This window comes from Bos taurus, chromosome 1 (genome assembly GCF_002263795.3).
Source record: "Bos taurus isolate L1 Dominette 01449 registration number 42190680 breed Hereford chromosome 1, ARS-UCD2.0, whole genome shotgun sequence".
NCBI lineage: Eukaryota > Metazoa > Chordata > Mammalia > Artiodactyla > Bovidae > Bos > Bos taurus.
Genome location: NC_037328.1, coordinates 85,294,841 through 85,320,768, shown reverse-complemented (window position 1 = coordinate 85,320,768; position 25,928 = coordinate 85,294,841). Strand labels below are relative to the sequence as shown.

General features: G+C 44.7%; 1 protein-coding gene and 2 long non-coding RNA genes across 4 annotated transcripts in view; 2 read left to right on the top strand and 1 right to left on the bottom strand.

Moving 5' to 3' along the window:
* Positions 1-630, bottom strand: part of LOC132345662 (uncharacterized) — a 183,425-nt gene extending 182,795 nt beyond the window's left edge. Inside the window, exon 1 of one of the 2 annotated variants that reach the window (XR_009495123.1) lies at positions 161-630. This is a non-coding gene — a long non-coding RNA (uncharacterized lncRNA). The remainder of the gene's footprint in view (positions 1-160) is intronic. The other variant, XR_009495122.1, reaches the window with a different exon arrangement.
* Positions 631-4,096: 3,466 nt separating this feature from the next.
* Positions 4,097-25,928, top strand: part of LOC100849009 (uncharacterized) — a 45,045-nt gene continuing 23,213 nt past the window's right edge. Inside the window, exons 1-2 of the long non-coding RNA XR_233352.2 lie at positions 4,097-4,581; positions 20,200-20,307. This is a non-coding gene — a long non-coding RNA (uncharacterized lncRNA). The remainder of the gene's footprint in view (positions 4,582-20,199; positions 20,308-25,928) is intronic.
* Positions 16,998-18,476, top strand: SOX2 (SRY-box transcription factor 2). The gene is given in 1 exon segment (NM_001105463.2): positions 16,998-18,476. A coding segment is annotated over 1 exon segment (966 nt). The 5' UTR covers positions 16,998-17,392; the 3' UTR covers positions 18,359-18,476.

Below are 25,928 nucleotides of genomic sequence, written 5' to 3'. Positions count from 1 at the left end.
CACCATACAGTGCACTCGAGTATACGAGCGAGTCTCAACACACTTGAGTCTCGAGTCCGGGAGGCAGGCGCGCCCGTCCGCGCCTCGGGGCGACCAGAGTGGGAAAGGGTGGCCTGGAAAGCAGGCCTGCAGGCGACCCGGGACTCAAGCTTCCACTTACTCGGTCCGCTCCGCTTGTCCCTCGGCGGATAACCTCCGCCTTCCCTCTCGCAGCCGGAGACCGAGCGGGACCCGGAGGCGGGGCCGCGCGGGGCCTTGTAGGCCGCGCCGGGAAGTACGGGCCGAGAGCGCGGGAAACGCGGCGGCGCGCGAGGGACGCCGCTGCTGCGGGGCGGGGGTTATGCAGCCCGGCAGACCGATCGAGCCTCGGCTCTCCAATGCGAGCGCGGTCGGGTCAAGCAGACCGGTCCCGCAGGGCCCCGCCAACTTAGAAGGCCGACCCGACCCAATGAGACTCGATCACCCACAGTCCCGACTGTCCTCGGGAGGAGAGGGGGGCGAGAAGTTTATTCTAGAGTCTCTGAAAACCGAGGTTCTCAGCCTCTTCACACACTCGCGCGCGCTCCCTGGTTAGAAGCTCAAGAGCTTGGATTTTAAAACATGTTTCTCCCCGAGTCGTGTCCGGCGGAGGGTCTGCCTGGCCCGCGCTCCCCTGTCCTTTTAAGTGCGCATCAAGTGGCAGGTTGGTGTGGCGGTGGTGGTTTATCTAAGTGAATAAATGAATCATGTTGAGCGAGTTGACGGGAGCAACACGTTCAGAGTCCCCTAGTGATTTGGAGGCACTCGCGGCCGTACCCTCCGCAGGCTGGAGAGGCAATCGCCCTCGGATCTGGCGCGGGCCGCTCCCATCCGAGCCCCGCTTGGCCGGCACTCGGTCGCCCGCCCGCGCACCCGCGCCCGCAGAGGGTTCCCAGACCCAGCCCGCGCGGGAGGCTCCGAGTCCGACTTCTTTCCGTGTGGAATGGTGGAGCGGCCAGTTAGTGAATGATGGATTGCCTACGAGAGGGAGGCTAGTTTCCACGATAGCTCATGGCTAAAGCATGACACTATGTCATCCCTGTGAAACTCGTGATTTGTATGGTCATCAGTTCGCTGGAACACCCAGACCCTGATCGTGCGTACAGTGTTTTCTTCCAAAAAGCACTCGCCAATTTAAAACCAGGTCCCAAGTGCCCCTCTTGCTAATCCCCTCTGCCACTAAGTCCAATTAAATCCTCTCTTTTTAAAAAATCTCTTGTCTTTCCTCCTTTCTTCCTTCCCTTCCTTCCTTTTTTTTTTTTTTTTTTTTCCTTCTTTCCTTTCCTCCCTCCCTCCCTCAATCTGAGTCTTTCTTGAATGCAGCCTAGTCTGGTGGTGGGGGTGGAATATCCCCCCTCCACATATCCCCAGTAGGGCTTTCTGCTTGTAGAGTTGGAGAGCTCATTTGGCCCCAAAGCACTTTTGAATAGTGAAGTTTCCGATTCAGAGGCACCTATAAACGCCCCTATATAGTGCACACGTATTCCCCACCCCCTCCCCCCGTCAGAAAGCCGGCCCTGTAATTTAAGAGTCGTTTTTGTGGTGTGTGCTTGCTCCAACTAGAGGGGAGCTGACCAGTCAAATTAGTTTGTGGATACAGAAAGGTTATTTTGCTTTTTTTTTTTTTTTTTTTAAGCAGTTTTCCAATTGAAGGCAGCTGGTTCTTGATTCCCTCACCTACTAAAGCAGTTAGTCACTTTCCCTTCATCATCACCCACTCCACATTTTAGTCATAGGCTGAAGTCTCCTCACATGTCAGATAGAATGAATTGCATTACAGCTTTTTAGACAAATTTTGGAGGCTTACCTACAAAACTGTCCTCCTATCCTTAACCAGAGAGAGAGTGAGGCCACCTGAGAGATTTTAAACTTCCTTTTGACTGGGATTGAATAGATTAGTTGATAAAATATGTAAGGTTTACTCACTCTTTAGACACCTCAGGGTACTCACTGATGCCTTCCTAGCCTACAGACACATTCAGTCCCAAACCCCTCCCTTGTTGGAAAAAGGACAAGCAGTTCAGAATCTTCTTTCAGTTCATTATGAAAAGGAAAATAGCTTTCAGCAGGTTGGGACCTCCTTTATAAATTTTGACATTCAAAAAAAATAGGACAGGGGAAGCAGGAAGAGATCATTCCTTTATTTCAGTGGATTACTTTTGTAGTGCAAAGTTATGAAACCCTGGAATAAACATTTTACATTTGCCCTCTCCCACTCCACCTTAGTTGGAGGAGGTGTTTCTACTATTGACTTTCAGTTTTGCATAATGCCCCCCCACACACACACACCTTTCCCCTGGTGAGGAAAGTAACACTCCTCAGCCTATTCTATTAAAGGTTGCTCTTGATTTACACTCTCCACTTGCTTGCTTCACCAAAATACACTTATACAGGCACATTTTTCTTGATCCAGAGCATGCAGAGAGGTACATAACTTTTTAGTATTGCCTTAACTTTCATTCCTTTCAAACTGATATTAAGGTGTTCATCCTGAGACACAAAATGAATTTTTGAGAAACAGCCATGTGGAATACTGTTTAATTTTCTGTTTTATTGTTTGTGTTTTTCAAGTTTTGCAGGAAAGGCTTTAATTAGTGTCTAAGTAATAGCCCCAAGAATTCCTTATTAGATTATTTCAGACCAGTTGTAAACAAATAACATTACAGTTTCCAAAAGGGAAAGTAGAAGCTAAGATCAGTTCTGTCAAGACATTCATTTGAGTATTCATCTTTTATTTTGAATGGTTTGTGGGAAGAAAGGGAGGACTGAATGATGAAGGGGGCAAGAGAACCCAATGAAAACTTGTTTTTAAGACTAAAGCCATTTCCCCAGACTGTTGTCTTTCCACAAGTGACAATACACAGAACAGAAGTCATGAAAGTGGGTTACTGTCACTTTGGACTATTGGAGGCCCAGAGAGCCCTGGCATTAATTCCTGTAGAAAGGTAGAGGAATTTAGCCATCTTCTGCACTTCTCCTGCGGCACCCTCATTGCCTTAGGGTTCAGGGCTCAAAGTTGATACAGACCTCAGCTGAGTCTAGGTGTCAGGGCTCCCCCTGTGAGGGGAAGCAGATGTTCTCTGTGGAACCAAGGGGGAAGCAGGGTGGTTATAAGAACCCTGAGGGCATGGGGCACTGTAGCAGGAGGGCTGTGGCCAACAGTCCCCTTGCAGGATAGCAATCCATGAGTCTAAGCTAACTAATAGTAAATGAAAGAGAGCCAAGAGTAGGACCCTTTGGGTACTAAAGACTAACCTCTAGTTTGTTCTAGTCCTCCCCCTGGGATCCCATCCTAGGTTTTCTGTGATTGGAGATCTACCTAGAGAAGAAGGGAAGCATAGTAGGAAAACATGCCTAACCCCTGTCCAACATGCACGCACGGGTGGAGCTTGCAGAGATCAGCAGACACATCTCAAGTCCTCAGTGATCTGTGTGTCTGGCTTGTGCAGTTATGCATGGCCAACAGGGGGTGGGGGTTGGCAGGGAGGAAAGCCTGTTTCCCCCCCACCCCCCACAGTTACTCTGTCTGGGGCTGGTGTGTTTCCTCTTCCCCCAACCCTCCACCTCACCCCATCAGAACGAAACAGAATTGAAACTCCATTGCCTTTGCCTGCACTGAGCCTAAAAACTCAAGATTTGATAAGGTTACTGCACCATTGATACAATTGCAGATTTTTTTTTAAAGCTTCCTCAAAGAGACAGATGTTTGGGCTGATTAAGAATCGAGGAGGAAACCTGCAGCTGCACCAAGGAATAATCTATTGGACAAATATTTTAATAAAAAATATGAAGAGATCAGCCCGACCTTGCAAGGTCTTCTGCTTTAAAAAAATCTTTATCAAACCCCTATTCTATGGCTTCAATAAACAGAACCCATTACCTCACGGCATCTTTTGTTGGCCCCATACAAGAGAGAACAAAATGGTTATTCAGGGGAACGCTTTCGATTTTTATTGTGGGTAGCCTGCACAAAGAGCCGTGTTATTGTATTTAAAAGAACCATCTGTAGCAGAAACAATGGCATCAAATTATCTTTGAATACCCACTGAAAAAACATAAAGCTTTTTTTTTTTATTCTTCTTCTGTACGGTGGGGGGATAGAGCAGTGTTAGGATAACTGACTTTTTTGTTGTTCTCTGGGTGCATTCTTCTCGCTCCCCCTCTCTCTCCCCCTCACCCTCTCTCTCCTCTCTCTCTCCCTCTCCCTCTCTCTCTCTCTCTTTTAAAAAATCAGCCATTTGGGGTTTTAAGCCATAAACGATTTTTCTTGTTGCAGGGGATTGCAGTGGCAAAGCTAGGCTAGGTCTTGGAGGCTGGTGTAAGGCGAAGCGGGTGAAGGCAGGAGGGCTGATGGAGAGACTGGGGGGAAGAAAAGCCGAAATGGATTCATGGTGCCTTGGATGGAGGACGAGAGGAGAATTGCAAGCTCCTTCAACTCGTTCTGTCCGGTGAGAAGTGATCAAGCTTGGGCTGACAAGAGGCTCAGGGAGCCCTCACGTTCTTTTGCTTTTTTACCTGCCAATCAAACTGCTACAAGACAACACCCTGATCTGGCATGGACATGTAAGTAGCTTGCAACCCAACTTTGACATTCACTGCTAGCTCCCTCCTCTCCGCCCACCCCCCCCAACTCACTCTTCCTCTCATTCTATTTTTTTTTTTTTTTTTTTTGACCTTTAAGAGATCTGGAAATACACTCTGTGTGGCAGTCATTTTATACAGATTTAAGTCTGAAAGCGTTAACTTTTGGAATTAAACACTAATTTTGATTTCTTTAACAAATGCAGAAATGAAATGACATTATTTTATTCTCTTCTGAGCAGTTTTAGCACTGAACATAATCAGTTGCCTTCCCTGGTGTGTGTTTCCTTTTCTATGAAAATGAAGAAATCTGTGAGCCCCCAGAGAGAAATGCAGAAATGAACAATTCAGGCTTCCATTTCAAAAATATTAAATTCTAACATTTCATCTCTACAAAGAACCTTCTCCATACCTAGATTACACAGAGTAGAACGAGTGATTTGCGTCAAAAGGTATATATCATTAAGGGGCTGCTGCTGTTTTATCTGGCATCTTACTATTTTGGTGGTGGCTGAGGGGAAGGGTGTGAAAAGAGAAGGAAAAGGACATGGCGACACCTTGTTCTTTATGAGAGATTGACACTGAGGAGGCTAGAAAAGCAAGAGGGCAGGATAAGCCGGAAATATTACCTGAGAGAAGGAATTACAGAGCATGGCGAAGCTGGAAGCTAGGAGGGCTTCTGTGGGAAGTTGTGCGAAGGGGTGATAGGGCTTGCTCTCTGGTGCCCTCTAATGGCAATTTAAACCAACGTTTTACTTTCTCAAGTCTACACAGAAAAGCAGCTGGGTTTTGTCGTTACCGTTGGTGGGCTCCCCCCCCCCCGCCCCCCCCCCCACCACTCCCCGCAGACTTAGAAACTGTAGACTACTTGTATAAATTAATTGTTTTCATCCTGGAAACTTATGTACGTGCCTTAAAATTATCAGTATATTTTCCTCAAACATTCGTCCTCTTCCAAAATTTTGTTAAGAGTAATAGAAAAGGAGAGGCTAATGGCAAACTGACTTATGGAGGGTGGCCCATGCCCAATTAGTAATTCGGGGGAAAAGATTTCTTTCCCACCTGAACAACATTCTGACTCTCTTACTACACTGGAGAAATGCAGCGGGCTGGGGTGAGGAGGGAAGATTTGGAAATTGCAGATTCTGACATAGGTTCATTATAATACAATTTTAAGGGGTCTCTTAGGAACCTCTGTTATTTCGACATGCGGTGGTAAGAGGGCTTTCCTTCCCGCCTCCTTTTTCTTTTTCTTCTTTCTTTCGTTGCTTTTTTCCTTTTTTTTTTTTTCTAAATTTGGTAGATAAAGGTTAATCTTGGGCTGAATGATAGAACTATGATTGACAAGAGAAAAGGTGTTGAGGGCAGGTCGCGCTGTCTTATTTACAGCCCACTGCTTGCTGTAGAGTCTTTGTTAGGACTGGAAAGCTAATTTAGTGCTGATCAAAAGCACCACAGAGTTAAAGGACTGGTAATGACTGCTAATTTCATTTCAGCCTCATGCATCCCCAACTGCTGTAATTAAAGACACGCTATTTAAATACAGGTGAAGGTTTTTTTTTTTTTTTTTAAGTTAGGGTGGGGGTGGGTGGATTACAATTTTATTTAGATTTCATCTTACACTTGGGTGTTATGTAGTCCAACATCAAAAAAAATTTTTTAGAGTCGCTTCTTGTCATTTATACATGGCTTTGCAGAATAGGCAACGTGAAATGTGTCAATCACATAAAAGTCCCTATTTAAAGAAAGAAAATGGGTAAAAAAGGATGCAGAGGAGTAACAGTTTTGGGGGATTTAAATATTTGGGTCTCTTTTTCCCCCTTCAAATTAATAGAAGGGCCTTCGAAATAGCTAAAGTATTTGAAACTTGGGGCAGGGTGAACAGGCCAAAGAGATCAGTGTCAGCTTTTTAAGTACTTCTAAAAAGATCATGTGAACAGATGGAAAAATATATTTTTAATTAAATAATTTCCCTCACACTGTAGCTGCAGTGTTGGCTCAGAAACCATGTAATTCCCCCACCGATAGGAGTCTCTTTATATAGAACATCAAAGGATAAAAAGCTCTACATTTTCGTAGTTGGTTAAAATTGATAAACCCCCGCCACACACACACACACATACACACACACACACACGCACGCGCGCACACACACACCCCAAAAAAGAATTTAGCCTTTAATCTCTTTTTATCCACGAAGACTAAAGCTCTGTACTCGACCCCGTGAGCAGCTCTCGCCTTCAGGGGCTAGAACCCGGCTCAGATGTGAAGCGGCGCTGAGCCGCCGCGCAGGTTCGAGCCCAGCGCCCCCTGTTGGACACAGTCGGAGCTGCGCAGCGCCAGTCCTGGAAATCGCTAGAACCTTGCTCTGGGGTTAAAGATAACACGCTTTATTACCGTCCAAAAAGGAGATGGGACCAGGAAACAAGTTCTTGTATCTTTGAAAGATAATATAAGTTTAATTCAACAAAAACTAAAAGGAGATAACACAATTTTAATTCAATAAAAAAGACGAATCTATTCTCCCTCCTCACATCCCGCAGCCACATCCTGTCCCCCGTTTGGGTTTGGTACTCTCTTTAAAGATTCAGCGAGAGTAAAACAGGTACAGAAGCATGATTTTAAAAAGAGAGAGAGAGAAAGAGGATTTTCCTCTGTAGCAGTGGAGAACCAACCAAAAGTTACCTCTCCCGTTCTGTACACATTAAAAAAAAAAAAAAAAAACCGAAGATGCTGTTGCGTGCTGTATTGATGTTGTCCACAGCATCTTGTTGCCCTAAGAGGTCCTTCACATGTAGTAACAGAGTCTCTGACTAAACGAAATAACTTGCTCCTTTAAAAATTTATTTTCAGAGTGTAATTAAAAGGCCAGTCTCTTTGAATGTTTCCATTCCCCCAGACCAATCTTGATCAAACTTTTCCTTTTCCGGCTAGCGCTTAAATTCCAGGTATTCTCTAAGAAACAAGTTCCTGATACCTCTCCCTCTCTCTTCACCACCCTCCACCCCCACCCGGAGCTGTAGGATTCCAGGAAAGCTGTGCCGGCGGTAAAGAGTATTTTCTTTTGGAATTCAGCATTTTCGTTGACTAGGAATCCAAATCATCCTAGGGGAAAAGGAGTATTTTTTTTTTACACTTTCAAAAACTACCTGTCTACGTAAGAAAGAGCTTTGACTTTTTCTTTGGTTTGGGAGTGAGGGCAAAGGTACACTTTGAAATCGTTCAGAAAGATTAACTATAAAAATGACACATTCTCTGAATTTAAAACAGTGGGGAAACATGGATTTGTTTAGGTGTTTAAGATCAAACTGAAACGACGTGTGTGCTAAATGAACACACATGATCTCAGCAAGGTGTTTGGTGATATGGTTCTTGAGGGCTGTACTTACAATTCTAACTTTTAGATAAAAACCTTAAGAAGTTTAAGGCTTGCTTGCTTGCTTGAAGTTTGCCTTTTGAAGGAAACTAGCTTAATTTTCATAATAGAATTACTTTTTAAAAGATTTAATACTGTGGCTACACAAGTTGTTTTTAACGTTGGTCTTACCTTTGTTCTCACCTCCCAGTCAGCAGATCTGAGATTGTGTTTTCAGGGAAATTGCTGTTGGGTGAGAGGAGAGATGTTTTCTCTCCCTGATTCCAGAATCAAATCTTGGTTTCTGTTTCTCAATACTTGAGTTCAGAAACAGTGGCAGATAGAGATTCAAGGCTTTTATTCCGTTTTTACCTGGAATTCTATGGAAAAGACAGGCAAGCAGACTTTCCCCTCCCCCCTTCCCCCCCCCCCCCCACCCTTTGCTTCACTGAAAGGCTAGTTAGTCCCCATTACAGAAATATTAAGTCTGGGCAAACTTTCATGCCAACCTCCTTAAGGTGACAAACTGAGCTCTGACAGCCGCGGTCCAAGGCTGCCTAAGGCGTAGGGAGGCCAAAACCAGCAGAATCTTGGAGGTGACCAGAATCTTGGAGGTGACCAGCTAAAGGGGCTAGATATATGCTTGCTGTTCCGAAGTGATGTAGAATTTGCAAAAGCAGAGGCCGAGATTTCACACACACACACACACACACACACGCGCGCGCGCCCTGCTCCCCTCCCCCCCCACCCCTCGCAACCTCTGCCCCGCGGGGGTCCCAACCTACTGGGAGAAGTCTAGGGAAGGAGCTGCACCTGGCTGCCAGAGGGCAAGCAATGAGCCCCCAGATTCCCAGGACCCAGGGAGAAAGCACAGCCCCAAGTTTAGGAAAAAGAACTGAACAAGTGGGTGGCCTAGGCCTGGAAATACCACCCAGCTCTCCCAGCACAGTGTCATTGCTGTGGTTTCAGGCGGCCTCAGCCTCTGCAGAAATCTCACGCCCCACGCTGGCAAGCAGGAAAGCAGCCTCGCATCTTTGGGGCCTAGGGAGGAGGCAGCAACTGACTCCGTGGTAGCAGGCAAAGCCGCAACGCTGGCAACCCGCTGCGTTTTCTCTGCAGGAGCAAAGTGCCCTTTAGGGGCGGGGCGGGCATTTTTGGTCTCTTGTCCCAGTGTCCACGCCAGTGCCCGCGTCTGTTGGCTGAGCCCCCTGCTTTGTAAGTAGTCAATCTTGTCCGTTTCTGAGGGCGATCCAGGAGGATGGGCTAGCCTAGCTTTGGGCCCACTGGGTGCCAAGTCCTCAGACCCCTCTCCCCTCCATCTCTCACACCTTTCCTGGTGAATACAAACCCTCCTTCTGAAAGCCAGTATATGAGGCTTGGAGTTTTGTAGCTATTTGGGAGTGTAGAAAATGATTATTAAAACCAAGATTATAAGGATGAACCTTCATTTATTATTGTTTGCTCTTTTACTTTGTCTTTAAACTTTGAAGATCTTTAAGTTCATTTGATCCAACCCTGAGACAGACAGGGAACCAGGGAGAAAGTACAGCCCAGCTTGGGCAGGAGCTGGGGTATAGACAGATACTCACCTCTCCACCACTCAGTGGGCAGATAAGTGCTGCCAGACTGTGGGTCCTAATCCAGGGCCCAGCTGCTATGTGGGTTGCTGAAGGGTGTTGAAACTACAAGTACAACTTGACACCACTGAGCCCACAGTGCTTGTCAATAATCTGTGAATTAGGTGCAGAGATTGTCACCGTAGATCATAACAGTTTCTGAAGGACTCATTACAGCCTATCGTGTCAATGATCTTCAAATTAAGGAGAGGGGTGGGGCGGGAGGTAAAAGGAGTAAGGAGAGCCTGCAAAAAGGAAAGAAGTGTGGGAGGGGAGATAAAAGTCAGAGCCCCAGCTCCCAAGGAGCCTTTAAAGATTATCAGGCTAGCGATCTGAGAATTCCATTGGGATGGATTTGGAAGCCCAACTTCATGTGAGCCTGAGCCAGGTCTGGAAGCAGGGGTGCTAGGGCTTGAGCAGAAGTGGGCCCCTGGGAAGGCAGACTCTTCAGACATTTCTTTTGAGAGCAGAAGAGCTTTGGGGAGAGTACTCCAGATGTAGAGGGGAGGCCTTAAAGATGCCAGTCCATCCAGTATGGGTGTGCACTTTCATTTACAGTGCTTTCCAGGGCTAGATGTTGCTGCAAATCTTGGAGCAAAAGTGGGTAACAGTTTTGTTTAGAGCTGATGGTGATTGTATGGTGTTTATTTGTTGGTTCTAATGGTTTTCTTTCAGTGTATTTTCATGGAAACAGGTGAAAATCTTAATTCCTTTTCCTTTGATAGTGTTCCTGTCCCTCACACATACCTTAATTAAGCAGATCTTTCTTCCCCCAACTTGCTTTTTGGGGTGTCAGATACCTCTGCCTTGTGAGGTTGTTGAGTTGTCACTCTTGGGGAATTTGTATTATGCCTGACTGTACTTCTGGAAAGGGGATTTTGCAGGTAACACAGGAGCAGTGTGCACCATGAGATCTCCAAAAGGAAGGAAATTAAACCCCACTACTGTGGCTTGGAAGGGACCAGGCTAAGGGAAAGATGTTCTCTCTGCTTGGTGGGCCGCCGGTGCAGGCTGTGAGGAGCCCAGCCCACACTTTGGTGTTACTTATCTGTCATTTAATATGGTCTAGAGAAACTTTAAGGAGGACTTAGATTTGTTTTTCACATAAAAGCTGTGGTCATAGTCAACTGAAATAATCACATTTGGAAAATTTGAGACAATCGTCTTTTTCCCAAAATGGGGGCAACAATCCTAGTCGCTGGAAAATTAGGATTCTAAGGAAACCCTGTTCCTTTGGTATGATTAGTTGCATGAGATAGTATGGTCAATCAGGGAGATACGTATTTAGACTCACAAGCAATGATTTAGAGGTGGGAAAAGGCCCATGTGTTTTTTGGGCCATTTGCAGTTCTTGGTGATCTATATGCTGATTTTTATTTTTCATTTGCTTCTCCTAAATTTAATATCAAAATCAGAGGATCTTTTTTTTTTTTCAGTGCAAATGAAAACCACTGGTGGCAGCTATTTACTTATTTTTAATTAAATTTTTTATGTAGTATTGGAATATAGCTGATTTACAATGTTGTAATAGTGTCAGGTGGACAGCAAAGGGATTCAGCCACACACATACCTGTATCCATTCTCCCCCAGAATGGCAGCCTTTAAGTTTTCAGTTTGTCTTTTTAAAAAGAGAATTTCTATTTTAATAATTAGATTATTTAATGGCCACACTGAATTTTCCCTGCACAATAGCTGCAGTACAGAGACTGAATCCTATGTTAAAACTGCTTGATAATTCAGGAATAGAAATGAAATTGTGAAATTGTGTTAAGTATTTTCCAGAAAATATTTAAGCTGGAATATACAGGGATGTGTGTGTGTGTGTATATATATATATATATATATACACACACAAATACATACTATAAGCAATATGATTATTATTATATACAACCCTAAAGACATACACAAGTGATTATATATAACTCTGTTGCTGTAATTTGAAAGGAGAAATATATTTAGTTTTATAACTATTGAGTTCTTTTTAAAATGTATTTATTTCATCAGTGGGAATTAGATGAAAGAAATGAGTATAAAAAGGAACTGAATGCAGAGTAGCCCTGCATTCCTTAGGTTTCAAGGGTCCTTACAGCTCTTGAGTGAAATTATTTGGTGAAATTGGGTCTGGACTGAAATAGCATTTGTTATCCCCTTATTCATTTGTTATGTGTAATACCACTTCTGAAAATTAAATGCAAGGTGCTGAAGGGACAGACAAGAAGAAAAAAATATGATTAAGCAATTTAAAATTGTCACTCTATCATGCATCCACATGCATGTCTATGCCTTAGTAAATAAAAAGGGATAGAGGTATATGCTAGTCCTTTGTATCAGCTAGAAACATTTATTGTTTCTGTTGCTGTCAGTAATCCTCCACACTTCCAAAACCTGACAACTTTGCCAATAGGAAGAAAATGGGAGAAATACAAGTGAAAGTTTCTATCATTTTGAAAATTGCTTTATAAAAATTGAAGTATCCCCCTCTTGGATTTCCTAAAGCAAATGAAGTTTGGTAACAAGACAATTCTATTCTAATTTTTGCTCTTCCTTTCAGTATTCTAACTTTTTCCAGACTATTTTGTATTGATGTTCTGGGGAAATATATGGTGCTTTTTTTAAGGAAAAAAATCCTCTAATACGTTTCTTTCTTTACCTTCATTTACCTATGTTTGTTTGATAAATCTTGGAGACTCAAGTGTTGATCATTTTGAAAGTCTTGTGGCATGATCCAGTTTGGAGTGACTGAGGTTTTTTCCAGTTTAGAAGGGGGAAGGAAGCATTTTAAAAATTGACTTATACCAGTTTCCTTTCTTTATAATTCTCAGTTTTCTTTTTTCTTGCGTTGGGAGCTAAATGTCAATAAAATCTCATCTTACCAGATTGCACCAACGTTGTCCCAAACACCGAAAATCCTCCTTTATTTTTGTCTTTTAAAGTCAGGAACTTTCCTTGGGTTGCCGTACTTCTCTTTTTAGTTGTATTCGCCTCTTACTTCCCATACTGCTGGTATGATCTCTTTCACTCCAGTATGATCACTGCTATGGTCACTTTCCCTGGAGCTGGTTGGAAGGTTAGCATTCGAAGGAAATATGATTTAAAAGAGGAAGAAGAAGAAGAGAAAAAAAAAAACCCTTCATTTGGCCAAATCCAACTCCTAATATATTTAACCAGTTCCAGAATTAGAAATTCTTTCTGTACATTTTCTTCTATTTTTCTCTCTTTTTTTCCTTACATAATGAAATTAAAACTTTTGGAACCCACAGTTGACATTTTTCAGAAAATTGAGTTATCAAGGCAGTAATTATTTCACGGGGAGATAAAACTCTCATAGCCCTAACTGTCAAATAGGACCCTTTTCAGATTTTAATTACAAAATAAAATTAGTCTGCTCTTCCTCGGAATGGTTTGTGAGTGGTTAAACAGAGCTTTCCCCCCAATACTGGTGGTCGTCAAACTCTGCTAATTAGCAATGCTGAGAAATTCCAGTTAACAAGGACATTCTCCAAGACTCTGCAGGTTCCCTGCCGTTTGCCTTCATTTCCATAAGAAGATTAAGAGAGGAGGGGAACACACTCAAATGCAGATGCAGAAAAGAAGCGTTTTTTAACAAGCATCATAATAGTAAGATGCCTGGCTAGTTCTCACCTAATTACTGCAAGTTAAACCTCTATTTGCCACTAAGGAGAAAAAATAAGTCTACAGTCCCCCATCTCCACAAAATTGTTAGTTGGCTTCAGATACAACACTTGAGGAGGGATGCAGGAGTTCAGGAGGGAAATATGAATGCAAAAGGTTTTTTTAAAAAACTGAGTTACACTTAATCAGTTAAGGATTTGGAGTTGGGGCCTATAATAAAACAAAATCGAATCAAAATATCCTGGGCATTAAGGATTCTTAATTTCTAAGCTTACTCTGAAAGTGTGCAGCTTTTTGCTGCCCAAGGAAGGGAAATGTTACACTATCTTTAGATTAAGCACTTTCACATTTTCATAAACTGTGCCAGTGGCAACATTTTAAATTCTCAGAGGATGAAGCACCCTCTTCCAAGTCTTATTTTGATTCCTCAGTAGTCAATGGTGTATTGTTATTAGTACTGTAGCCGTCTGTTAGAAGCCTAAAGCCGGGCTGCTTCTGTCATCTATTATGATTGTTATAGTTATTATTATATTTAGGCCCAGTGATGGTGCTGGATTGAAATAGAGTGGCCGGTGATCTGATTTTTTTAATGCATATGTTCTAAAAAATCTAATGAGAAAATTGTTTCTGCTATCACCATCTTCTTTAATCTTATTTTCATAGCACATTATTATGCATAAACGCCAGCCACAGTTAGTTTATTGCCTTGATAAGTACAGCAGGCTTAATTAAAATAAAGCTGTAAATAAATGCAACCAATGATAACACAATTGTAATGTATTTCCATAGCTTATTTATATGATAAAAGCAATTAACAAAAGACCTAGCCAGCCCCTTTAACCTCTTAAATGCATTATTATAGAGTTCAGGCACAAACACATGCATCTGAGAATGTATAAAAGCTTTTATATATCATACCAAGGAAAAATTTGTGCCTCTTACTACTACCCTTGAGAGAGATTAATAACGTTTGCTTCTATAACCATCCATTATTAGTATTTATTTTAATACATATACACCATTATCCACATCAACCCCTTGTATTTTTTTTCTTCAAACTTAATTATCCATAACCTTTTTTTTTTAGTTTTCCGATAATGCTATTAAGCGCAGACCAATGCATACACAATCATAAAGTGAATGCTTGGTCTGCCCTTCATGGCGTCTGGACAATCACAATTCATTCATATGTTGAATCTCATAATTTGTACCTATTTTTTCCCATGGTTTAACCTCCCACTTATCTCGAGGTTATATGTACATTTCTAAGCTAAGCAAATTAAATCCGATTCTTGTGATTTGGTTTCATAGCTTATACATGTTAACTTTTCTTTTGTTTAGATTACGTGCAATTAGTTTGGTCTCACTCCCATCCCCCTCATTTTTTTTTTCTTTAATTATTTCCAAACACCTTATTTTAAAGGTAAAAGCAATAGTCTTGGAAAAGTGAATCCACCAGTAGGGGGCGCACCAGCCACATCCCTGAAATCAGACGCGCTGAAAAGCCGGTGGCCGCCTTCTGTTACCCAGATCCTCTCAACCTTTTCTCTTTCCTAACTCCAGGTCTCTGTTTAGCTTAATATTACACCTCGAATAAACTGAAAACATTAAAGACTTTAAAATAGAAGGTTCTGCTTTATTTTGAAGAGTGTGTAAGTTTTCGAACTAGCATCATCCTTCCCGGATTCCTGATAACTACAACTAATCATAACTTAAGTGCTAATAAGAGAAACTGCAGGGGTAGGAGAGGCTGATTGGAAATAATATTTTACTAAGAAAAGTCTGCAACTTTTCCACAACTTTTCTGGGTTTCCAGGGAGCAGACTTGAGTTTGACTAGAACAGAAAAGCCTGGGAAGGCAGGGATCGGGAAGCTGGAGCGGGGGATGGGGTAGGGGGTAGGTTATGGGAAGAAGGTTAGTAAGGAACAAAACAATGCACAGTTTTGTAAAGATAATAAATGGAACGTGGCCGACAGATACTATTCAGTACATTTTCTTTGGGTGAGTAAGGGTAGATCAGGGGAGGAGGGAGGCGGAGAGAGTGTTATAGAAGAAAGAAAATAAGTAACCCTGATGGTTTAAGCCCTTTATAAAAAAGAAATGGCATCAGGTTTTTTTTTTTTTTTCCATCTCCTCCCGTCCCCCCCGCCCCACCCCCACCCCCCGCTTTGTAGTCAAGTGCATTTTAGCCACAAAGATCCCAACAAGAGAGTGGAAGGAAACTTAGACGGGGCTTTGTTTGACTCCGTGTAGCGACAACAAGAGAAACAAAACTACCTATTTGTAACGGACGTGCTGCCATTGCTCTGCGCATTGAGCGCCTACCTATTGAAATCTTTACGTCGGGACAATGGGAGAGCGGCTAAAATTACCCTCTTGGGTCCTGGGAGGGCAGGATTCCTGAGCCCCTACTCCCGCCCCCATCCCATCCTCCTCCAGCCCGGGCCTGGCCGGGTTCGCTCCCTTCTCCAGCCCAGGTCGCCTTCCTCTTGCCTTGCCTGGCCTGCACCTGTGCCTGGAGAGCACCACCCCCGCCTCCCAGGCCCGGAACCCCCTTCGAGGGCAGCCCAGACCCAGGCTGCCCGGGCGATGCGGCCACCGCGGTAGAAGTCAGTGGGGGAAATGCCAGGGCTGGTTCTGCTGGAGTCCTGGGAACTCTGCGTGGGAGGGAGTTTGTGAGTGCGGCTCAAAAGCCACCTCCAAGCAGTGCCCGGGGATGCCAGGAAGTTGAGACTACCCTCCCCCACAGCCTGCACTTCTCAGGGCCCTTCGGTTGATCTTTTTCTTCCCCCAGCCCCCCTTTGGAACCCCGCTCCACTGAGATCCCTCCTTGGGGCGGGGGTGGGGTGGGGGCGGGGAGCTCAGGAGAATGGGGAGAGAGGACGAACGTCCCATTTTGCACGGACTGAGTGGAGGAAGATGGGTGGGAGCTGTGGCTAGGGTGAGGACCAAGCTGTGGTTTCCTGCCCCGCGGGCTGAGCTGGGCCGGGAAGAGGGTGGATTCGGCTGCTCACACAGGCCTGGTCTGACCTCAGCTCTGGAGGCAACCGCACAGTCGGAGCAGGATTTATTGGGGTGGGGGGGGGGGGCGGGGAACAGAGTACATTACGTGGAAGCAAGAAGGTTTTGAGGACAGAACTTCTTGTCGGGACAGTGTGAGAAGGGGGCGAGAGAGTGTCGGTGCCCTTGGAGCGAGCCGGGCGAGCGGAGAAGCCAGCTTAGGGAGAAGCGCTGGAGCGGCTGGAGTTGGGGGAAGTGTGCGGAGGAGCGGGAGAACAATGACACACCAACTCCAGCACGGCTGGTTTCCCGAAATATTAGTGGGACAGTCTCACTGAGCCACCTTCTCTGCCCTACCCCACCCCCCCACCTCAGCTTCTCGCGCCCCCCTCCTCATTTCAGCAGTCCGCACCAAAAGAGTAAATTCAAGATTAAGTTTAAAGAAGAAAATATCGTAGTCTTAGGGCTGTTTACCCACTTCCTCCGAAAAGGCGTGTGGTGTGACCTGTTGCTGCGAGAGGGGATACAAAGGTTTCTCAGTGGCTGGCAGGCAGGCTGTGGGAGCCGCCTCCCCCTCCCTCCCCCCCGCGCCTTCCTCCCCCCCGCCTCCCCCGCGCGGCTGGCGGCGCGGCAGGCCCCGCCCCCTTTCATGCAAAACCCGCCGGCAAGGCTGGGCTCGAGTGGAGGAGCCGCCGCGCGCTGATTGGTCGCTGGAAACCCATTTATTCCCTGACAGCCCCCGTCACATGGATGGTTGTCTATTAACTTGTTCAAAAAAGTATCAGGAGTTGTCAAGGCAGAGAAGAGAGTGTTTGCAAAAGGGGGAAAGTAGTTTGCTGCCTCTTTAAGACTAGGACTGAGAGAAAGAAGAAGAGAGAGAAAGAAAGGGAGAGAAGTTTGAGCCCCAGGCTTAAGCCTTTCCAAAAAATAATAATAACAATCATCGGCGGCGGCTGGATCGGCCAGAAGAGGAGGGAAGCGCTTTTTTGATCCTGATTCCAGTTTGCCTCTTTCTTTTCTTCCCCCAAATTATTCTTCGCCTGATTTTCCTCGCGGAGCCCTGCGCTCCCGACACCCCCGCCCGCCTCCCCTCCTCCTCTCCCCCCCGCCCGCGGGCCCCCCAAAGTCCCGGCCGGGCCGAGGGTCGGCGGCCGCCGGCGGGCCGGGCCCGCGCACAGCGCCCGCATGTACAACATGATGGAGACGGAGCTGAAGCCGCCGGGCCCGCAGCAAACTTCGGGGGGCGGCGGCGGCGGCGGCGGCGGCAACTCCACCGCGGCGGCGGCGGGCGGCAACCAGAAGAACAGCCCGGACCGAGTCAAGCGGCCCATGAACGCCTTCATGGTGTGGTCCCGCGGGCAGCGGCGCAAGATGGCCCAAGAGAACCCTAAGATGCACAACTCGGAGATCAGCAAGCGCTTGGGCGCCGAGTGGAAACTTTTGTCCGAGACGGAGAAGCGGCCGTTCATCGACGAGGCCAAGCGGCTGCGAGCGCTGCACATGAAGGAACACCCGGATTATAAATACCGGCCCCGGCGGAAAACCAAGACGCTCATGAAGAAGGATAAGTACACACTGCCGGGAGGGCTGCTCGCCCCGGGCGGCAACAGCATGGCGAGCGGGGTCGGGGTGGGCGCCGGCCTCGGCGCGGGCGTGAACCAGCGCATGGACAGCTACGCGCACATGAACGGCTGGAGCAACGGCAGCTACAGCATGATGCAGGACCAGCTGGGCTACCCGCAACACCCGGGCCTCAACGCGCACGGCGCCGCTCAGATGCAGCCCATGCACCGCTACGACGTGAGCGCCCTGCAGTACAACTCTATGACCAGCTCGCAGACCTACATGAACGGCTCGCCCACCTACAGCATGTCCTATTCTCAGCAGGGCACCCCTGGCATGGCGCTTGGCTCCATGGGCTCGGTGGTGAAGTCCGAGGCCAGCTCCAGCCCCCCCGTGGTTACCTCTTCTTCCCACTCCAGGGCGCCCTGCCAAGCCGGGGACCTCCGGGACATGATCAGCATGTACCTCCCCGGCGCCGAGGTGCCGGAGCCCGCCGCCCCCAGCAGACTTCACATGTCCCAGCACTACCAGAGCGGCCCGGTGCCCGGCACGGCCATTAACGGCACACTGCCCCTCTCGCACATGTGAGGGCCGGACGGTGAACTGGAGGGGGCGGGGGAGACATTTTCAAAGAAAAAGAGGGAAATGGAGGACAGCAAGAAACAGCATGGAGAAAAACCCGGTACGCTCAAAAAAAAAAAAAAAAAATCATCCACAGCAAATGACAGCTGCAAAAGAAAACGCCAATCCCATCCACACTCACGCAAAAACCGCGATGCCGGCAAGAAAACTTTTATGAGAGATCCTGGACTTCTTTCGGGGGGACTATTTTTGTACAGAGAAAACCTGGGGTGGGCAGGTGGGGAGGGCGAGGGAATGGACCTTGTATAGATCTGGAGGAAAGAAAACTACGCAAAACTTTTTAAAAGTTCTAGTGATACGGTAGGAGCTTTGCAGAAAGTTTGCAAAAGTCTTTACCAATAATATTTAGAGCTAGTCTCCAAGCGACGAAAAAAATGTTTTAATATTTGCAAGCAACTTTTGTACAGTATTTATCGAGATAAACATGGCAATCAAAATGTCCATTGTTTATAAGCTGAGAATTTGCCAATATTTTTCAAGGAGAGGCTTCTTGCTGAATTTTGATTCTGCAGCTGAAATTTAGGACAGTTGCAAACGTGCAAAGAAGAAAAGTAATCAGATTGGGCATTTTAATTGTTTAAAAATTGTACAAAAGGAAAAAATTAGAATAAGTACTGGCAAAACCATCTCCGTGGTCTCTAAAGGGGCAAAAGTTTTAGATTGTACTAAATTTTTTTAACTTAACTGTTAAAAGCAAAAATGGCCATGCAGGTTGACATCGTTGGTAATTTATAATAGCTTTTTTGTTTCCCAACTTTCCATTTTGTTCAGATGAAAAACCAACATGAAATTACTGTGTTTGAAATATTTTCTTATGGTTTGTAATATTTCTGTAAATTTATTGTGATATTTTAAGGTTTTCCCACTTTTAGTTTCCGTAGTTGTATTTTAAAGATTCGGCTCTGTATTATTGAATCAGTCTGCCGAGAATCCATGTATATATTTGAACTAATACCATCCTTATAACAGGTACATTTTCAACTTAAGTTTTTACTCCATTATGCACAGTTTGAGATAAATAAATTTTTGAAATATGGACACTGAAATTATGCTTGAGTCTTTCATTTATTTGGATAACATTGTGATTATAACCCAGCTCCTCGGGGAATATACTGTGCTCAGCCAAGAACGCAGAGTACCTAAAACCTTAGTATTCTAGTCCAGTAGCATGTGCTAATGTTAACAGCAACAAATAAATGGCTGGATGATTAATTGAATAAGTATTCTCGAAAAAATGGGAATGCTTATGTCATTTCCAAAATAGAAACTAGGGACATATATTGTAAACCCACCCCCTCCTTTTCTAAGCAGCATGAATAAGCATGATGGGGACTTAAACTGATTTATGCCACTTGTTGCCAGAAAGGAGTCAATTCTGAAAAATTTCATGTAGCTTAGCAGATGGGGTATTGAGCCAAATCAGAACCAGGTTGGCTGGTTTTGTTTTCGTTTTCTTCACAGCACAATGGCCCTTTGGAAACGTGGTTATAGGGGGAAATGATGCTTCTTGTATAGGAATAATTGCAAACTAGACAAGCAAAGTGCTCATCTGCTGGGTGGGTGTTTAGATTACTCTGGCCCTGCTATTGTCTGAGAAGAAACAAGTGGTTTGCTTCTTTGTTCCATCACTTCATAAACTTTCTTCTCTACATTTTCCTGTTTAGGGACAAGGGAAAGCAGAGAGCGGCTTGCAAAAACTCCCCGACTTATCACAGCTATTTATTATTATTATTTATTTTCTTTTTTCCTCTCTCTCCCTCCACGAATTCCATTTCTTAAATTGACAGCGTGGGTCCAAGCCTGTAGCCCCAAATCGGATAATCTCTGCAGCTGATAACAAGCAAAAGAGAAGCCAGGCAACAGCCATATTAAAGAAGAAAACAATCAACTCTGAGGTAGATATTTTACTTTGTCCGGTCTAATCACATTTAGAGATGATTGTGCTTTTGATCTGTTAACCATGTTTTACTAGAGTAGTAGAGAAGTAGGGGGAGGGGAAAGGGGGTGGAGAAACAAGATTGGATTTGTTGTTTTCTTTTGCCCTAGGAAAGGTAAAGAAAGACTGTAGTTATCCTCAGTGGGAGCGGAAAAGTTAGGGAATCGCCACGGTCTTTGAATTAGCGATGTTTCAGCTTCGCAGCGAACCCGCGCGCTTTGGCGCAGAGAATCTGTAAGACCGACTCGGGGACTTTTATTTTATTCACTACTTAAGTCGTTCATCTTCCCCTACCGAAGGGGACCAGGAACCTAGAGTCCTGCCTTAGGAGCGTGGGTTTCCTTCCTACAATTTCAAGGGCTTGTTGTGTGAACTTGCCACAACTTTGGAGAAGTTAGAATCCAGCTGCGCCTTTCACCCTTGAGTAAAGTATCGGCTGCAGCCACTAAATTAGTTCATCCCGTTGGTTTGCATCTTCTCGTTTTCCAAGAAAGTATTTCTCTCTCGTGGTGTTGTTATATTAGTTCTGGGCTCAGCTGAGGATATCCTCATATTTTCTCTTTTTATTTCATATGGATTGCTTTATGTGTTGGTTTTTTATTTTATTCCCTTTTTTCATCCTCATTTTTAGGGTAATATTGTACTGAGAAAGACAATTATTATGCCAGTTCCCAATTCTAAGTGAGGCATTTCCCCCCCTAATTAATGCAGAGACTCTAAAAGAATTTCCCCTGGCCTGGCCAGCCATTGTAATGCATATACAGATTATTCACGTGGTAATGAGCACATTCGCCAGTTCTTGCTCACACATACGAATAAAAGAAACTTTGAATAAAGATCCAAATGATCTTGCTGGGGGGTGGGTAGAATATTCCCGGAATTTGAGCCAATCAACTATATAGAGTGTATATATTTAAAAAAAAAAAAAAGATATATTAGAAATATGTATTGGGGTTTGGAGTAATTGCACTGCACTAACCTGTTTAAAAAGCCCCACAGGATCAGACTGAAAAAGAAAAAAACTTATTGGCAAAATGCTCAGATTCAAATATTTTGCAAGAGTGATATTGTGGGAAGTTGAACTAGTTTTGAATGACTGTTACTGTCTACTGAAAGGAGAGTACTTGCGTTCTCCCTCCTAACCCTCCATATGTCCTAACCAATGAATGGAAAAACATTTTGTTTGCAAATATAAATGCTTTTGATAAACCGCGTTTGAGGAAAATGATGCATATTTCATCACTCATTGGATTGGGTTAAACGGTTCCCCAAGATGTGTAGTTTCATGGCTAGATCGATACTGAACATATGATATTTTAATTATAACATGATTTCCAAGAAGGGGGTAAACCCATAAGCTTGCCTAGAGATGATTATCTCCCAGTGCTAAAGTTGTTGAGTGTTCAGTTCCTTCCTTGGGATATTATCCTGCTCACTAAAACTATTCAACTTGCAGTGAAAGAGGTGAATTTAATGTTTTGCTAACCTTATACACAGGATAGAAATGGGCAGAAGGATGAGATTATTTGTTCCCTCTGCAGTTTTTTTCTCTCCCTGCATCCCCTCCCATACTTTAAATAAAGAGTGTTAAAATATTTTGCTGAGCTGTAGTAGATTAGCAAGGTTTCTTGCCAGTGCTGGGAAGCGGGTATTACAGATGGTCCCAGGGGAAAATGGCTCACATTAACCACTAAATGAATATTTGACAAGGGCTCATTCGGAGGTATTATTACTATAAACGTGTCCCTACTGGACTTTTCAAGGGTCAAAGAGCAACGCTTCAATTAATTATTTAGTCTGCTAGTAGATTTGGTTGTAATAGCTGTACTTATTTCTAGAACCGACACATTCTTATAGTAGGAAATCTCAGGAGAATCATCTCCATCAGCAGTGCCTTGAATTGAAATACACACAGAGCCCTGGCATTCTAAAGCTGACTTTTTCATAAAATCTTTTCCTGGATTGGGAGTATGTGTATGTGTATTAAGGGGGAGGGGGGTTATAGTCTCTTTTTCTATTTTATTTACTGGTTTTAGGTTTCAAAGGAAGAAAACAAGAACATAATAAGTTGTCTTATTTCTGCATCATGTCTGGCATAGTCTTTCAGGGCCTTGCAATTTGGAGAGAGAGGGGAGGAGATTTATTTATAACCTTTGCCTTTTCTAAGTGGAGATGTCACAGAATTTCAGAAACTCAAGCAGGCTCTGAATTTAGAAAGGATACAGATTCCCATTTGCCAGTAAAATTCAGGTTTTAAAATGGAAGATTCTGTAGATTGAGTACTGAGTTCTAGTAGTCTCACAGTAAATTAGGGTACAAGATAATCCCTCCTCCTCTCTCTACCTATTGGGTATGAACCTTTCCAGGTGTAGTGGGGGGGTGAATGTTCCATTTCTGCCCTGTCATAAGTTCCTCTGAGACCCCAGGTAAAATGGGAAGAGAATGATTTTGAGAGTAAGATTCTTTGACAATAATATAAGGTGAATGAATAAGAGATAAGCTGCAAGGGGTGGGGGAACAGGGAATGGGATGCAGTAATTACAAACCCAATTCATTCAGCTTTTCAGAACTTTTGTTGTGGGCGCTCCATTGATGGGTTTTGAGCTGCCACTTTTCTCACATTATAAAGAACTGATCAGCACCTCAGGAAGACAAGAAATATCGTTTAACTGCATAGTGATGGGGTCTTCATTTAGAACCCTTACAAGAAGAAAATTAAACAGTGCCTTTGTGTGCACAAGGTTTACTTTTCAACTGCTAACAGTTTATAGCTAAATGCCCTGAGATTGAAGTTTGATTGTGGTTTGATTGCCTGATATCTGGCATTGTTAATTAATTTATTTGTTGTAATTAAAAGATTTTAAAATATCCTTCCCCCCTGCTTTTATTTCTTGCTTTTGGAGGATTTTGCAAAACGGGTTCTTATATTTTGCTTTGTGGAAGGAATTTCCTTTGCCATGAGCTTTAGCAGAGGCCTGAATTAACATTTTCCTGAACTTCCTTTCCACCCCCCGACCCCCCCCCCCAATATTGCCTTAAAATAATTTGCATCTCACTGTTTTTTATACTGCCTTTCCTTGCTCTCAGAGCAAAGGCTGTTTTCAGGACAACTACAAGTGAGATTGGGGGTAGGGTTGATTGATTTATTTTCGTTGCTTTTTTTTTTTTTTGACCGAATTTGGAAGATGGCTGGATGGATTTCCTTAGGGACCTCCTCGATGAGGTGAATCCCTTTAAGACAGGAGAAGAGGGAGAAACTCTTGACCTTTACTATGAAAATATGGATTAAAGTCCAAAGGGACACGGCTTCCAGAGTTCTAGAGTAAGCAAATGTGGAAAGAGCTTTCCAGAGATAAGGAAATAGCCCAAACCAGAGAACTGGTTTAGTGTCTTTCATAGTTATTTTCTATTTAAAAACTTTCCTGGAAATATGACCTCTAATATCACCCAGAGAGACGTTGTAACATCACTCCCTTCTGACGATGCTGTCCAGTTTTACAATTTTTGTTTTCAATTTTTTGTTTTGCTTATGTGGCCTTTAGGAAATTATAGATTTGACTTTCTTATTTTAACTAAGAGACTTCTCTTTGGGAGCGTGGGCTCCTAAGACAAGGCCAAGATTTCCCATGGTGGACAGCTCTCTTTCTGTATGCGGGTTCAAGGGATTTTATTTTATATCTTGGTGTAACGGTAGTATTTCTTATTCCTTGAGCGGTGCACTTAGTTTCTGTTAAAAGCAAATAGGACGTCCTCTCTTTTCAGGACGCAAAGATATTTGTTACTTTTGGGATTTTGGACTTGAGAGGCTTGCTCTACTTTGCAAAGAAGTGCCAGGTGATGTAAAAGCTCCCAGGAGTCACTCGTTTCATTACCCTCGTCTGCCTTTATGTACAGATGAAATGTGCAGTATTAGTAAAGATTTCAGCGCTTTGAACTATCTTCTCCCTCCCTCCCCGTGCTTCTGTGCCGGGCGCGACTCAGGGCTATGAGCGCGCGGGCCTCCCACCGTCTGCCCCAGGGAGCGCGCCGCGCCCAGCGCTGGGAGCGGATGCGCCGGCAGATGGAAGCTGAGGCGGCCAAGCGCTGGGCCGGGGCCCTGACGTCACCGCGGCCGTAACCACGGCCTCCATCGGGCTCCCTGAGAAGGTGCTGCGTGGGGCTCGAGTTCTCTCCGCGCGGACCCTGCCCAAACTGCCCGATTTCCTCTCTAGGCCCTGGGCCGTGCCCGCGTCAGGCAAGTTTGCAGTCTCCCGAGGTGCTGAGAGCTCTCGCCCCTCCAGAGTGCTCTAGCTCCTGTACCCCAGCCCTCTCCACGTTGACATCGTGACGCCAAAGACAGCTCTAGACTCTAGACTTCCCAAATCAGAGGCTCACTGACTCAAGTTCTGCCTTCCTTTTGCCTCTTAACCCAGACCCTTATTTTTAAGGGGTTGTTTGTCCTTGTTTGGCGCCGAGGCTCAGCATGAGTTATCTTGATCTTAGTCCTTCCCAGTGCCAGAGGTTGCCGATAGACATGGCTGTGGGATGCTACAGGAGCTATGTGGGCTCCCGGGAATATTGCTCCCCCTCTAGGATCAGAGTAGGTGGGGATGGGAGGATGCAGATCTCTCTTTCCCGTTTATAAAATAGGGATAATATATAGTTACCCCGCAGAAGATGAGTAGAAAGTCACTGACGCTGAACAGGATTAATAGCTATTACTTTTCTTACTGCCCAATGGTAATAGGGAAGGTGATAGGGAAGTCAAAAGAGTCTCATTTGGACTCCGAGTTCAATATCGACATTTGGGTTCCTCCTCTGCTTGCTGGTCTTTGGCCATGAAATTAGCCTTGTTCGGACCACCCTGCTCCCTTTTCCAGTGCCCTTCCTGGCTTTAGGGTTCGCCTAGGAAGTTATCCTCCAAACTTGCCACCCTTGGGCATCTTTCTGAAGGGAGGGATACAGATATTCCTGGCAGGAGCCGCCCCCACCCATAAAAGGCAGAAAAAATAATTACTGTATTAAAAGGAGCAGCAAATTCTTCCCAAGGGTTCTTATCGCTGGCGGCCAGACCAGTAACAGGACTGCGCCCCCACCCCCACCTCGTGACGTCAGGGTCTGCAGGGCCTCCGGGATGAGATGATTCGTTTGAGCGTCCCAGAAAGGACCATCCGAACACTTGCAGGACGAGGCCAGGGGAGCTGGCCCTCTTCCCCAGCACCCAGCTCCAGCTTTTGAAGTCTCCGCCTCAACACAACCAAACACAGCGATAGCAAGAGTCTTCACTACACATACAGTTAGCCACAGGACAACCATCTCCATCACCTTGGCACTCTATATATTTATATATTTATCCATTTACATATATGTAAAGAACAATATAGTTTTTTGATTTGCTAACTAGAGTTTGTTGTGAAGTCTGAATGAGTTGATTTTGATTTACATGTGTTTTGAGATGATCAAAAAATTACACTAAACACCTTTACAAAGTACACCACATCCTTATTTTATTTGGTGCTGCAGAAGTTTCACTGGTGGTTGGAGAACTGGACTCCCAAAAGTTTTCCGATTCTGATATGGAGAGGTGATTAGGACAGTTGC